Raw genomic sequence first — 14989 nt, forward strand, 5'->3', positions numbered from 1 at the left:
ATTCCGTGATCATTTTTGTTCTTGCTGCGGCTAATGGATAGAAGTGCTAATAAGCACAATAGTCCATGATCGTATAAGATAGTTGCTACTGAATTTTCTCCAAGAATGATTGAACCATCAGATATCCCATTGCTAGCCTCAGGTGATGATCTAAGAATTTTCCAAATGAATGCGTCATAACTTGGTGCTGCAGGATAGCATTAAAAGGATAGTCATTTCAGAGGGAAATATTCTTAACCACCAAAAAAGGGGGATTATTTCCTTTCTTTTCAATTTTTTATTTAAATTCAATTTAGTTAACATATACTGTATTATTAGTTTCAGGAGTAGAATTTGGTGGTTCATTGGTTGCATATAACACAGTGCTCGTTACATCACGTGTCCTCCTTAATGCCCATCACCTAGTGACCCCATCCCGCCACCCACCCCCCTCCAGCAACCCTCAGTTTGTTCCCTAAAGAGTCTCTTATGGTTTGCCTTCCTCTCTGTTTTCATCTTATTTTATTTTTCCTTCAAGGGGGGATTATTTCTAGTTTTAACGTACATTTCTCTTAAAGTCCAAGGTGTGATATATCTGTCCGTTGCTTCTGTCACGGCTAATCTTTGTTGTTAGTTTTATAATGTATATGGAGTGTCTGCTCTTGGGGGGAATATTGGTTTCGTTGTTTGTAGTAAAAGCCTCAGGATTTGTTCTGGAAGAGCCTGGTGCCATGTTAGCGGCTCAGCTTGGTGAAGGGTAATCCTTGGCAACCTGTCAGGGAGTCAGAGACCACTGGGGTCTGCTGGAGGCTGAGTTTCTCTGTGGGAATGACTGGTGACAGCACACGGCAGGTGGTCCGCTCAGCGCTGTCACCTGGGGCAGCAAGGGAACCAGGCCCAATTTGTCATCCCACAGTATCCTGTCAGCAGTTCGAAGTCTTAAGCACAAAACCTTTAACATTTAAGGCAAACTTCCTCCTAGTAGCTTTTGAAAGCAATTGCCGTGGATAGAAATATTCATACACAGCACCCAGGTTTTTCACATGAAGATCTAATATTGGATTCAAATGCTATGTTGTGTGATGGTTAGAAATGTTGTCTACTCCATGATTTTGCTAAGTGAAATGATGCCAAGTACATGGCCCTCTACCTGACCAAGATGTGAGAGTGTAGCTGATGATACAGGGTGAAATCACCTCTCTTCCTCCTCTCCTTAGTTCGCTTTGTTTGGTTTGTAGATCTGAGAGGGATACCTTGAAATGCATTTTGAAAGGACTTTTCTTTGGAGTAATAAAAAAAGCGACCCAATTCTTAATTATTCATAATAATGATTCAAGAGTAACATGCAACTTTGAAATCCCCAGATTTCCATTGTCGAGATTCTTGTCTGATTGATAAATACCTTCCATACTTGCCCAGTAATAATATCTGCTACTATTCATTGAATGCCAGTGTTGTGCCAGTTCCCTTAACCTAGATTATTTATGATCCCTACAAAAATCCTGCAAGAGTACCATTACCATTGTTTTCAAAATGGGGGAATTGCATTCTGGGCCGCTAAGTGACTGCTCAAGGATGCGAAGCTAGTAGGAGATGGGATTTGAACCAGATCATCTCCAAAGTGTAACTCAGCCTGACTCATCTTTGCTGTTACCCCTTAAAGCCATGCTGAGAGTCATGAAATGGCCCCAAAACATGCCCTAGATGGGAGAATACAAGGCAAGAAAGGCCTTACATAATTTGAAAACTGAATAATCAGACGTTGAGTATTTCTCTAGTTGAGTATTATCAACTAGAGTAAAAATCAAAATTGGAGAAGTCAAAAACAAAACAAAACAAAATGGGGACTTATGAAGGAAATGAAGGAAAAAAAGCCAAAGAAATGGAAAAAAAATACACGAGAGGCGAAATAAAAGTAAAAAAGGGCGTCTGAGTTTCACATGCAAATAATAAAATAGAAATTGAGAGGGAAGTCAAGGAATTAAAAATCACTAAGAATGAGTCACTAGCTGAGGAAAAAAATTTGTCTAAAGATACATTTTTTTTTTCTTTTTCCTGAAAAAGTCAGTGGGATCTTTGTTGGCTTACCATAATGCTTTTGCTTTCATCACTCATGAACATGTTGTAAATTAGACTGTTTCGGGTTGAAACTGAACACTGCTTATGGTGTTCCCAATGGCGTAAGTGGGGAGAAGTTCTGGTATGAAATGCCCTTGAGTCTCAGCGCCAAGAGCTTTGGCTTCATTTAATCCATGTGCCAAATGGTGGAGCCATCATTTTCACTTCGCTTTCGCATATCTGAAGTTTGACAGGTGGATATCAAGCTTATCATAGTTGGAAACCAAAATGAAGACTAGTGTCTACTCCTAATTCAAAATGGATGAATTTTGTCATGCTGTTCTCCTTTTGCAGCGATATTAGACTCTTTCCATTTTCTTAGAAGTATGGCGGCAGTCAGACGTTCAACAGTGTTGTTCTGAGTAGAATAGAAATTTTGAATAGAGTGTCTCCTGATCTGTATGTTAATATATATTCAACTAATAATATATATTTTTTATTAGGAACAAATAAGCCACCTTGTATTCTTCTTTGCCATATGTATATAGATATCTCTCTCTCTCTCTCTCTCTCTCTATATATATATATACATATATCTAGATATAGATATCTGTATATACAGTATATATAGATCTAAAAACTGTAAGGTCAAATATACACATAAAATGTAATTTCCAAAATAAATCAGTAGTTGCCATTCAGAAGTGATACTGAACTTGAGTTGCACTGACATGACTTTATATCATTATCTTTGAGCCTTCCTGGAAAATATATTTTACTTACTGGCAGTTGGTCTTCTCTTTTCCAGTTTCCTTAGAAGATAAAATATTGGTTATAAAAAAATGTTGAGCCTTCTCCCTATTCCATTCGAATTAAATTAATTAACTGTGATTACCCTTTGATAATTTTATTCTATTTAATTACACCCAGAAAGTACTTCACTTGTTTGTTGTTGTTTATTCAACCTGAAAGTGTAGCGAGGTCCGCCGTACCTTACGCGAACTCTTCCTTTTAAGAGGATTTAAGACTAAAGGCTGTTTAGAAGAGGGAAAGACACATGTAAACCTTCCCCTTCTTTTTCTATCCAGCTACGTCTACGTCTACAACCGGGACAAGCCATCTTGTAAAGTGTGCAGAGAAGGAGAAAACTTTCTGTGTGAATGGAGGCGAGTGCTTCATGGTGAAAGACCTTTCAAACCCCTCAAGATACTTGTGCAAGTAAGAAAAGAAATCCTCTGTGTGGCTTTATGTCCATAATGGCTTCTTTCAGATGATGCCATGTCTCAGGATGTCTTGTTGCTTCTTTTCCCGATTTTGTTGCATCCTGTTGAGTAATGCTGTTTTATTTGTAGAGTGTTTTGAAAAGTTCACACTGTTTGTCATCTCCTCTGTTACATCCAGAATTGTTTTTTGCTTTTTTCAATTTTCTTTGTGCCTTTGTATTTATAAAGTTGCTTTCCCCGTGGTTTTCCTCACTGGTACCTAGAAGAGATGTGCAAATATCATCAAGGCCTGTAACTTTTGAAACCTGCTTCTCCATCCAGTATATGAACGAAGCTGTAAGATAATGTGCCCTTTTACCCCAGTGATCACCTGCAAAATGAATAGGACAGCTAAAAGCAGCAGAAAGGCAGAAGATTCTTTCCTTACGCCTCTGTGACACTTGGCATTGGCTTATTGTTTCATAACAATTTAAAAAATGGAGTTTAGGTTGATCACTAATAGGGGACAACAAATTGCACATATTTGGAAATGCATTTAGTGTGTGTCCCATCACTGGGTGCAGAAGGCAGATGGTTCTTTCATGCTCTGCCCTTGTTTGCAGATAGATGTAGAATGGTGCTCTTTCCAGTGACCTGAAGAAGTTGATGCACCATTAAGAAGGATCAGTTATTCTTTCTTAACAGGCAGAATGAAACAGTGATAGTACCAGTACATTAAATATTGAAACCTTGCAGTTAAAATTAGTAGGTCTTATTAAAACCCCATGTTTATTGTGCCATGCCTTTTAAGTCTCCTCTTGGTACTTAGGCTGTATGTGGGACATGGACGCATATAATCTGATGTGGTAAAAAATGTGTCATGTCCCACTGAAATGATGAAAAACAGTATTTATTTTGCAGTTGCCCGATGGCTGTGTCCCATTGTTCTAAAGTAGCAGTGGTTATCATGAATGAGAAAAAAAAAAACCATGCCATCCTAAAAACTACTTCCTGTTCCAGAATATGAGCTTGTGGCTTACATGTGGACAGAGAAGAGCAAGTTTGTCAGAGACACACTGAGCTAATAGAGCAATTAGCAAAATGAAAAAACAATCATATAAATCATATACAAATATTTATGGGCCAGTTCTAAAAAAACCTTTTATTTTTTAGAAGTTACAGCGGACATCATTAAAGACACGTGTTTTAAAATCGTAACATCAAACAAAAATACCATTTGGTGGGAAATGTTTTGCCGCGCCCTGTGCTGTTTTAGACAAGGGCTGTCTGTAGGGGGTCTCAGGTACTAAGGTACTCAGGTACTAAGTACAAGTGAATAAGTACCTCCCAGAACCGCTTTCTTGCCCTCAAAAGCTTTTTTTTTTTTTTTTTTTTTTTTTTTTTTTTTTTTTTAAAGCGCTCCTTATACAAGAGCAGAAGTGGTTCCAAGAGAAGACAAGTTTTGGTAGTTGTGTAGCTGATTTTATCAATGAAGACAGGCAACTTAGAAAATTAAATATAGTCTTTTAGAATGAATAAAAGACTAAGAATCACAAGAATAGAATTCTAATCTCAGTTACTAAACATCTCCTTCATAGAGATAGGTAAACCAAGATAAAACTCACAGGTAAAAGGCCTTTGAAAAATTTCAAAGCAAGGTGAAAATGCAAGAGCGTGTAGAAGATGATTTCTTCCGGGTCCAAATTACTTCATCTGACTACGAGCGTTTATTGGTTTAGCAATAATCCTAGAGATTCACTTTTTGATCCCCAGTATGTTGAAATCTACATACCCGTAGTGAAGAATGAAAGTTGGTCGGTTTTGGTCTTTGGTTCTGCTGACTTGCTGTGAACACAACCCAAACATGGCACCCCCATTGTGTATCATACTGAGCTGGGATGAAGAAATTTTACAATCTCCTCCAAGGTTTTCTCTGACCGGAATAGAAACAAACAGAAGCTGAGAATTACAATCTATACAATATGAGGTTCATTCATTACATGGGGAAATTCTCTTATTCCGTACTAATCTTAGGCAAACCACCTAATTATGTTTTAATAAATCTCCTTGAAAAAAAAAAACATTGAAATTATAGGTCCTTAAGTTCTCCTTCTTTTTTAAACAACTGCACCCAGATTATCTATGTCTCATACCATTACTTCTTGAGAAAAGCATCTGAGACCACTATATTTTAATTATAATAATGAAACATGATCATTTTTCATCATAGCCTTTGCAAAGATTTACAAGCTGCATGAGTGCATGTGATAGTTTCTGAATACCTCTAAAGAACCAGTACAGTGATTTTCCACATATTAATTTCAGCTATTTTGCAGCCCTCCCACGTCCTACACAAAACATGCAATCACATAAGTGCTGTTCATTTGTTCCATTTTGGTATTGTGCCAGCAACCGTAATTTTTTTTCACCCACCGGTTTTTCATTAAATTTTAAGCCCAATCCAGCAAAAAATACTTGCTGTATATTTTTTTAATCTTGAAGTGAAATGTTTGTTATTCGTCTAATAAATATTAAAGCAGCAAACCATGAAGGAATACTCCATATCCCCCAAGCTAACTGTCTAGTGGGTATGCTTGTCTTCCACTTCTCAGCAAATTGGCATCACAATTTTATTGGGTGGGTTTGGTTTTTGTTTTTTGGGGTCTTTTTGTAATTATAATCTTTCAGAAAAGTGTTGAAAAGCTTATCACTGGATCTTGTTGGAAAGAAAATCTTTGACACCTATGATTTTGGCAACTGTTTGACCCCCTTTTGGACCATGTCTTTTATTGAAGCATCAAAGCAGGCTAGTACCTTGAGGGAAGAATTAGTATATTTAACATCCAGAATATTTCAGGCCTTTTTCGTTGAATGAAAGTGTTTGGGTTTTTTTTTTAATCCTTGTATTAAAAACATCTTTAACATAAAAAAATTATCACTACTCAGAATTGAAACAAAGGCAGTGATATACCATGTCTTTTGATAGTATACTGTTCACTAGACCACATGAATAGAGACAGAAGACATAAAAAATTGGCTCATCGTGGTCCTGTGTACAAAGCTAGTTCATAGTTTCCATATGGTCCATCTGTCTAAAGCAAAACATTGCTGAAGCATGAGCCACATCGTTCAAAATCAACTTTATCCCATGACTCAGAAACACCACAAGCATGGAAGTTTCCAAGTAGTCTCTCTGGTCACCTAATCCACTGTTGTCTTCTTGGGAGTTGAAGTAGAAGACTGTACAGCAGGTCTCTTTTGTCTCTCCATGTAGAACAAGGTGTTCCAAATGGATTAACCATGTAACAGTTGAACACTTCTCGGAGGAGAGGTTTGCTGGTTACTTGGACATCCCCCCCTGGGGACTGTGGGAATTTCGGCAGTCGTTCTCATCTTTTATATTGCTCTTTTCTCCATAGTAACTTAAAATTTATCCTGGGGGAAACAATAGTGACTATTCCAGATCACATAAAGACAGGAGAAGAATCATTCTATCTTTCACCATTTGATGCCCTGTGTAATCACGTTTCAAAAAAACGAGACAATTTGAAATAATGTCCAGATTTTCCTCTTTGCTTTTCCCTTTGTTCTTGTATATCAGTTCTTCTGAATAGTTTCGGTAGAGGATTATTTTGGAAGATGTTGATGTGAGTTTTTTTTTAATCTAAAAATGATTTTATACCAGACCATATTTATAAACCCATTATGTTGTCCCACGGACAGATGTGGCTTTCCCATGAGGGGATTAGAGTCTTAACCACCAATTTTCGTGAACAGTCTTGAGCCCTTTCACTTCAACTCTCTGGACAATATCTTTATGTATAATATAGAGTTAATATGTTCTCCAAATTTCTTCCCAGGGAGTCCATGAAATTAAATGAATTCATTTCTGCTAAAGTATTTCTAACTCTGGGGAAGCAAGATTTTTTTTTTTCTTATAATAAAAAGTAAATGGTAGTATTACATTTTCTCTATAGACATTAGACAAATACATACACCTGTCTTAACAGACTATGCTAGCATGTTTAAAAAAAAACAACCATTTCTTCATTTTACTTAATATTAACAGTCTTACTTGGTTTGGTGGGGCTGCCAGCTAGCTTTAGCATTGGACAGGTCATTTAATATCTCTGGCCATAATCTTCCTTATAAGCAAAAACGAAAAACAGAAACAAACGAACAAAACTTGCCTTCAAACATGAACTTACGATTTTGTATCATTTTTATGAAGCTGTGTAGTATATATAAGGGCCTATAAAAATACTCGTAACTGGAGGAGATAAAGTCACAACAGATATGTTATAATAAACTCAATAAATGAAACATTAAACATTTGTTTATAGAACAACTATGTCAATGCCAGGCATTTTTGAAAACACAGAGAAGATGGAAGGCATGGTCTCTGGTCCCTGGGAAGTTAGTCTGTTTAGGAAAATGAAGTGGCTAAAATAGTAAATCAATTAGAGTGAATATATCCCAAGTGGTGCAGTGCTGATTATTATGGTAATGAAAATTGAAAGAAGGAAAAGAAAAGACGGGAACAACTTGGAGAAGACTCTCTACACATAGCCATCATTTATGTCGTTTTTTCCATATACCAGGCAGGCATTGGGGCTACAATAAGCTTTTCTGCAAGACCCAGTGACATGCACAGCTAGGCCAGCAGCTCCATTCTGGGATGCAAAACAGACACAAAAGAACAAAACAAAACGAAACAAAGCCAACTTAGACATGAAGACCAGTTTATGAGCTCCAAAGGCCAGGCAGACATTGTGAGACCTTGGACATTGTGAGAGCTAATAGGGAGTATTAGTAACTCCTGGAGCAGGAGAGTGACACGGTAAACAGAGAGCAGACGTTTAGGGAAGACAGACTTCCATGCAGGCTAGGGAAATTTGGGGACTAGGTCAGGTGGGGCGAGAAAGTCAGAGACACTAGCTAAGGTTAAAGTTTTATAAAATCTTGGCATAAAAATGATGATGATATTTATAACACATGTTAGTAGCTGGATTAACATAATTAAATGAGGGGATGATGGCTCAAATTCATGGTTGTGTCCTGTGGCCTCATTATCACGGCTGTAGAGGAGAAATTTGAAACAGATAAAAGGAATATGTATATATTGGGTCAGAACCTATAGTCCGTGAGAACAGACTGCTTACCGTACTCGTGTTCCAGCCCTGGCAGTGTTCATTCTTCCGAATGGGTATGACACTTGCCTGTAGCACTTCTCTGTTCTTAAAAGCTGTAACATTTAACAGATGGAGAAGCATTTGTGAGAGAGAGTGGGTGCAACTCTGGTCGCTTAGATCTGTGATCAGCTCTTGAGATGACCACATCTTCCATTTCTTCTATCTTTCTCGTGCATTGAGAATCCTGCCATGGGCTTACCAGGTATTTATTCACTCATTTTGACTTCGACTCACTAAGGCAGATTGAAGGAAATCCTTTTGTCCTTATAGAAAACAATTCAGGTGTAGCTGTGCCTGAAATCGGCTACACTGACTAGGTGTTCTTAATAGTTTGCTTCCCTTTTTCTCCTAAAATCAGCGAGGCGGCCACGTGTTTATTCGTCTCCTCCTACGAGGCAGCTCTGTGCTAGTGTTACCATGAAGTCCTGAACGAAAGCCCTGCTGGGCTCTGCCCACACGGAGTCTGTAGGCTACCGAGAGTAGCAAACGTATTTCAGGTCATTAATTTAATTACAAATGGTAGGTGTGCCAAGCGCTGTGAGGGATATTTAGGGAGCTAAGGGAATATATCAGGGGGCACCCCAACTAGTCAGAGGTGGAGACTGTGGGGGAAAAACGTATATGCAGCCCTCGCCTTGAGAAGCAAATAGCCTATTGAAAACGAAATGCAATTTTGAAATGTTTATATGGAATTATTTAAGTAAAAAGTGAATATTTAGCTGTTTCGTCATAAAATGAGGCTGGCGGAGTGGATAGAAATGTGAAGTCCTGAATCTCCAAGCGTTTGGACGTGACGGGAGGAGGACAGCCTCCAGAGAGGAAGACAGGACCGTAGAGTGCACCCAATACGTCCTCGAGTCACAGTGACCTGGGGATGTATGGGATGTAGATTGATCCCATATCCGATGAAACTGACCCCAAACTTACCAAGATACATCATGTCGAGTAAACAATGGCGAGCGTTTGAGTCTGCGGATGAGCGTTTCAGAGCAAGCTGTGCAAACAGAGCTCGGGGAAGGGCACCAGGTTCAAACAGGACGGCTTACTTCATCAACACTGCCGCCCTCATTATTGGGACTGTATGTCTTAGACATTGAAAAACGACACTGGAGAGCCAGGACCACTTTGATTTTTGTTTTCCTCACCATTTACCCATGAATCCAGCATGGCCGCTCTATGTATACTGTTATCTCCTGGCTTGAGAACGAGTCCCCGGCTCATAATTAAAAAAAGGAAGCGTGGCGATGCATGCTAGCTGAACAGCAACGGGGAGGTATATAGGGTTGGATCCGAAGGAAACGTTACTGAAACTTTTTATAGTTAATATTTTCTTTAATGATGTTGAGGAAGGCCTTCCCTTGAGGAAATAAATATCTTTTGCAGATGATGCCATCAAGAACACTGAAACACGAATTAGAAAAGCATGTACAAACCTCGAGAAATTTCACTTAAAGGTAGATATCAGAATGAGGTTCATCGCGGGGAAAACGCAGACTAATAGTAACAATACTTTTGGGAAAGAGTAATCGACAACACAGATACTCAAGCAGTGAGTGGGCGAGGTCTAGCCAGAATGCCGAGCAGGGGAAGGGGTGCGAAAAGTCAGTGCTTGCAATGTGATACTGTAGAAAAACAGACCAGCACCATTTAAGCTTGCGTAGACACTGCCAACTCTAGCTCACACGGAATGAGAGCAAAAGGCCTTCCCATCTAACACTTAAACTCACTGAGATTCCTTAAGATGTATTTGTTGGCATTTCCATTAGTTGATATTTGTAAACATGAAACACCCAAGAAATTATTTCAGAGATTATACAATATGAAGGAAATACCACAGCTCGTATCGAGGCAGAGCAAAAAAAACAGTAGGGACTCTTCTTTTTGAGGCAAGGTATTTTTTTAAACTGTCCAAATATCTCATTTTTTTAAAGATTTTTTTATTTATTTATGTGACAGAGAGACAGCCAGCGAGAGAGGGAACACAAGCAGGGGAGTGGGAGAGGAAGAAGCAGGCTCCCAGCGGAGGAGCCCGATGTGGGGCTCGATCCCGGAACACCGGGATCACGCCCTGAGCCAAAGGCAGATGCTTAACGACTGCGCTACCCAGGCGCCCCCAAATATCTCATTTTTAAACTGGGGTGATGACCAGGAGGAAGATAATCAGATATAGACCTTGTTTCCCTTTTCCTGCCTGATTAAGGAGGGGCCTGATGAAAATTCATGAAACCAAGAAATAAAGGGGGTCTGAGGATGGTTTAAAAATTGACCAAAAATTGACCACTTATAATGGTTTATAAAATTAGCCAATGGTAAATAACTAGAAGTTTCTTGGGGGTCTGTAAATATCTTTGTATAGGTCTAGCAGCTCCACCAGTAAATGGGAAATAGTATCCCATTAGAATATAAAAACTTTACCAAGCACTAAATCAATTCTCAAAATACATGCATGTATGATTAATTACATCGTAAACATATCAGGATAGTCACCAAGTATTAAGGTTGTTGTTAAAAAGTTTTTATTTTACCAATACTATGTTCAAGTCTTGCTTAGTAGATAGTACTACTTTATTGAGTCCTAGGTAGACTGGCATTTAAATAGTAAGATTTCATTTTGAAGTAACAACTTATTATTAAAGAGTTATCGAGTCTTTTCCAAATTCCGAACACAACGTTAAAGATTTCTGTTTAGGGGAATGAGTCTGTGAGAGGGGCATTGGAAGGTGCTGTTAAAAAAAAAAATTACTTAGGAGTCGACAGAGTAGAGTCATCTGCCATAAACTATACAAATAAAAGCCAGATGTTCAATATTGACCTGTTCTTGGCAAATCAGTTGACTATAGGAAAGTCTCTTTGATACAGTTCTTTATTGGACAGTGCATTCTGACACTATCTTAGACTCGGTTTAACAAACATTTAATGAGAGCTTTTGACAAGGTAGGCACTGTGTTAAAATTAAGAGATACAGAATGATCAAAATATGGTCACTGTCCTCACCACAGAGAATCCCCTCCCAGACAGGCGAGTGCAGGGAAAGAGCTCGGGACAGGGAGCAGTGCGAGAGCCCAAGAGGGAATCGTCAGCCAGGGCATGGAAGTGGGAGATGGGGAGATGGAGGTCAGGGAAGGGTCAGTTGGAAGAGGTGATACTTAAGTTCAGACAAAACTGTGAATTTTCATCTCATTAAGCACAAATGCAGAACAAAGATTATCATGTTAAGAGCAAATACTAAAACAAAAAATAATACTAATTTTCATCTTCTACTCTGATCAATGAAACAAATGGTTTCAGATATGCATATGTATTATATTTGAGGCTACGATAGAGGCTTGATTATTATTCAAACAGATTCTGCTAAGCAATAAAAATCTTGGAATTTTCCCAGACTCATGCCAAAGCATATTGTTCAGAATCAGATTAAATTTACCATACTCTTTATCTCCAAAGAAAGTGATAGATTGGATGCTTAATGTAGAATGCTAATTTAGAAATATGTCAGAAGCCAGACGGTCTCCCTGTCTTTCAGAAGTAATTCCATAGAAGTTAATCAGAGCTTATAGATCAGATGAGTTTCCATTTGCATATGGTTTTCTCTACACAATCAGTGCAGTCTGCAGTTTGCTTACGTAAAAACTCTCTCAGTCTCTGCTCCCTTCCATTGGATTTGGCAACAACTCGAGATGGCCACAAAAGTTACGTGATGACCGTTGCTGCGCGCTCAGATGGCTTTAGGAATGGGTATTTGCAGTTTGTTTTCTCTTCGTAATGGTCTTAAAAATCCATCCTATCAAAAATGTTTTTTCAATGTCCTGGAGTCCTCCCCACCTGGTGACACAGTCCGAAGAAACGCTGTCAGAGTTTTCATACAGTGATTCCATGTGTTAGGATGAGCCTTGATTCCTAGAACCTTTGTGGTGAAAGGAGCCTTTGATAAATCACTTAGTTAAGTCCCTCCATCTTATCACTGAGGAACACTGAGGCCTGTTGAAGTCAAATGGACTGCCCACGTCCAAGCAGCAAGATAACTGTGGTGACAGGTTAGAGGGACTTCGTCTCCATCTTCCGAGGTCAGGGGCCCTGACACCTTGAACTTTAATGTGCATATAGATATTTAGGGATCTTGTTAAAATGCAGGTTCTTCTTCAGTAGTTACGAATTGGGGGCCCAAGATTCTGCATTTCTACTAATAAGATCTCAGGAGATGCTGATGCTATTGGTCCACCAACCACGCTTATAATAATAAGGCTTTGCCCTAAGAAAATGTAGCTGAGTGAAGGTAAATATTAGCATAAGGGTAGTTTCGGTTCAGATATAACTCATATATCTGAAAAAGATTGGCAAACCTTCAGCAGATCTGGTTTCACTATACCAAATAGTCTATGTCATCTTATGATGGAGATAAACCACCATGCCATAATGCCACTTTCCTAGGAAACATCATTTTAGAGAAGTTCATACTAATCAGAAAATTGATTAAGATTTTTGATCCACTTCACCTAGTTGTCCTGTGCCTTCTCATCTCAAAACTGGCATCCATGATGCATAAATAACAATTTTCTAATAAGTGCATTCCTTCTCTCAAAGGACTCATGGTTCTTCAGCTTTGTGTTAATTTCGCAATCCTTAAATCAATGCACTTCTTACCTCAAATGGTTCTCCCCCACCTTCCCCACCATACACAGTGTTCGTGGGTCTTATACCATGTTCATTGTATGGAACAAGTGAATTATTGTGTGATCACTATGAGAATTCTAATTTTTATCAAGAATGAAAACAGGTAAGATGACATGGTCATTATAGAATATATCCTTAATTCTGCATTACCTGCTTAATTATAGGGTATGTCCATGTGGATTTGTAGTCCTCGTTCAGAAATGAATACACAAACAAAAACCCTGTGTATTTCAGAAGTCATTATGTGAAATAAGTTCTATGGAAAACAGGTTTCCATGTATTTTCCTCATGTATCTGTGAAGACATTCTTATTGAAGCATGTGTAATGACGTCTTTATGAAAAATGACCCAACCTCACCATTCTGGATTTCTCTAGGTAGATCTTCCTCTATTCACTGCTGCAAACATATTCTAACCAAAAATAACCAGTTTAATTACATAAAAATGTTTTGAAGGGTTGAAAAGAGCTACCCCAATACAAGATGTTTGTTGTTAAGTTTATTGATAATACGCTAATGATCATAATTACACTTTACATTTGCACGAGAACTCATGGGACTAAAAATCCACAACCACTAGTATTTTATCTTACAGGCCATGCTTCATGAAATAGGAAAATTAGATATACCAAATCACTTGGTAACATTTTTTTGGCATTAAATATGGTTTTAAGGCGAATGAGAAAAATATCACCCTTATATTTGTAAAAATGAATAGTTTCATTCACATTTCTTTGATGCCAAAAAAACAGTGTTTATTCTTATTTACCCTGGAGCAGACAGGGTCATGTGTACATCACGAGGTATGTGCTGTCACAGCTACGTTTTATTAGGTGCTTTGCATGATCATTATGGTCTAGCTCAGCTATTAATAGTAATCACGGCTACGGGTGTTGAGCATCTATCAGCTTGTTTGCTTCCTAGAACCTTTTGATGGCCCTATTTCCTAGAGCGTGTTATTGGGTACAATGAATCCAGTTGAAATGCTTTCGTTACTGATAAACAGCAACAAAAAGAGCAATTAGAAAGGACTTCCAAAGTTAGGCGCATCCCCATTGCATGACCTTACGAAGGGTATTGTATCAACATTCTAGAATTTAGGTGGGTGAACATTGAGTAAAATGAAAATGTTATACCACTGAAAAATAGTTCTATTTTAGATGCGAAAAGACGTCTATTAAGTACGACTGTAGAAGAGTAGCCCTTTAAATTTTAAAAATGTATTCACCTTTGATTTGGGACCCATGGATGCAGTGAAATGTGTGCTTATAAACAGTCTGCCTCTTTCTGTCGTGCAGTATTAAAAACGAGACCTCATTTGTTAAGACCTTAAAAAAAAATAGGGAATATAGTTGTTCTTGTCAGTAATCACTAGAGTATGTAAGCTCTTGACTTTTATTGTGGTTCGATGATTGAACTAACATAAAACTACCTATGAAAGTACAGAACTGAGTGTATATAGACCGAAAAGCTCAGGATTATTTAAATAATAAAAGATCATGGATGGAACCGTGTTAGTCCTTACCAAAGCCAGTGTTTTAACAAGGTAGGAGTCAGTGCCCAGTGGCAGATAAGGGAGGGTGACTTAGCAGGCCTTGCCAGCCCTGTTCAACTTTTCAACCTCCCTCGAGTTAAATTTTGGTCAACTGTTCTTAGCAAGACTGAAGCAAACCACCTCAAAAGTATATGCCCTGCAGTGGTCATGGATCATGGCTTTCTAAATGTGTTCTTTTCCTTTTCTTCATGTTGTTCGGTCACCAGGTCATTGTAGGAATCTCCATATTCCATAGGAGGAAAATTGCCAGTCTGAAAATTCAGTGTCTGTAGCGTTCTATTGCTTATCACATTTTTGCCCTCTAGGTGCCAACCAGGATTCACTGGAGCAAGA

At 38.4% G+C, this 14989-nt stretch overlaps 1 protein-coding gene across 1 annotated transcript in view; it reads left to right on the forward strand.

Annotated features, from left to right (window-relative positions):
* The window catches only part of NRG1 (neuregulin 1), a 1040075-nt gene that overhangs the window by 1013267 nt on the left and 11819 nt on the right, over positions 1-14989 (forward strand). Inside the window, exon 4 of the mRNA XM_045779292.2 lies at positions 3126-3255. Coding sequence (XP_045635248.1) covers positions 3126-3255 — 130 coding nt within the window. The remainder of the gene's footprint in view (positions 1-3125; positions 3256-14989) is intronic.

Source organism: Ursus americanus, chromosome 27 (assembly GCF_024610735.1).
Source record: "Ursus americanus isolate L20-20 chromosome 27, mUrsAme1.1.p, whole genome shotgun sequence".
Taxonomy (NCBI): Eukaryota; Metazoa; Chordata; class Mammalia; order Carnivora; family Ursidae; genus Ursus; species Ursus americanus.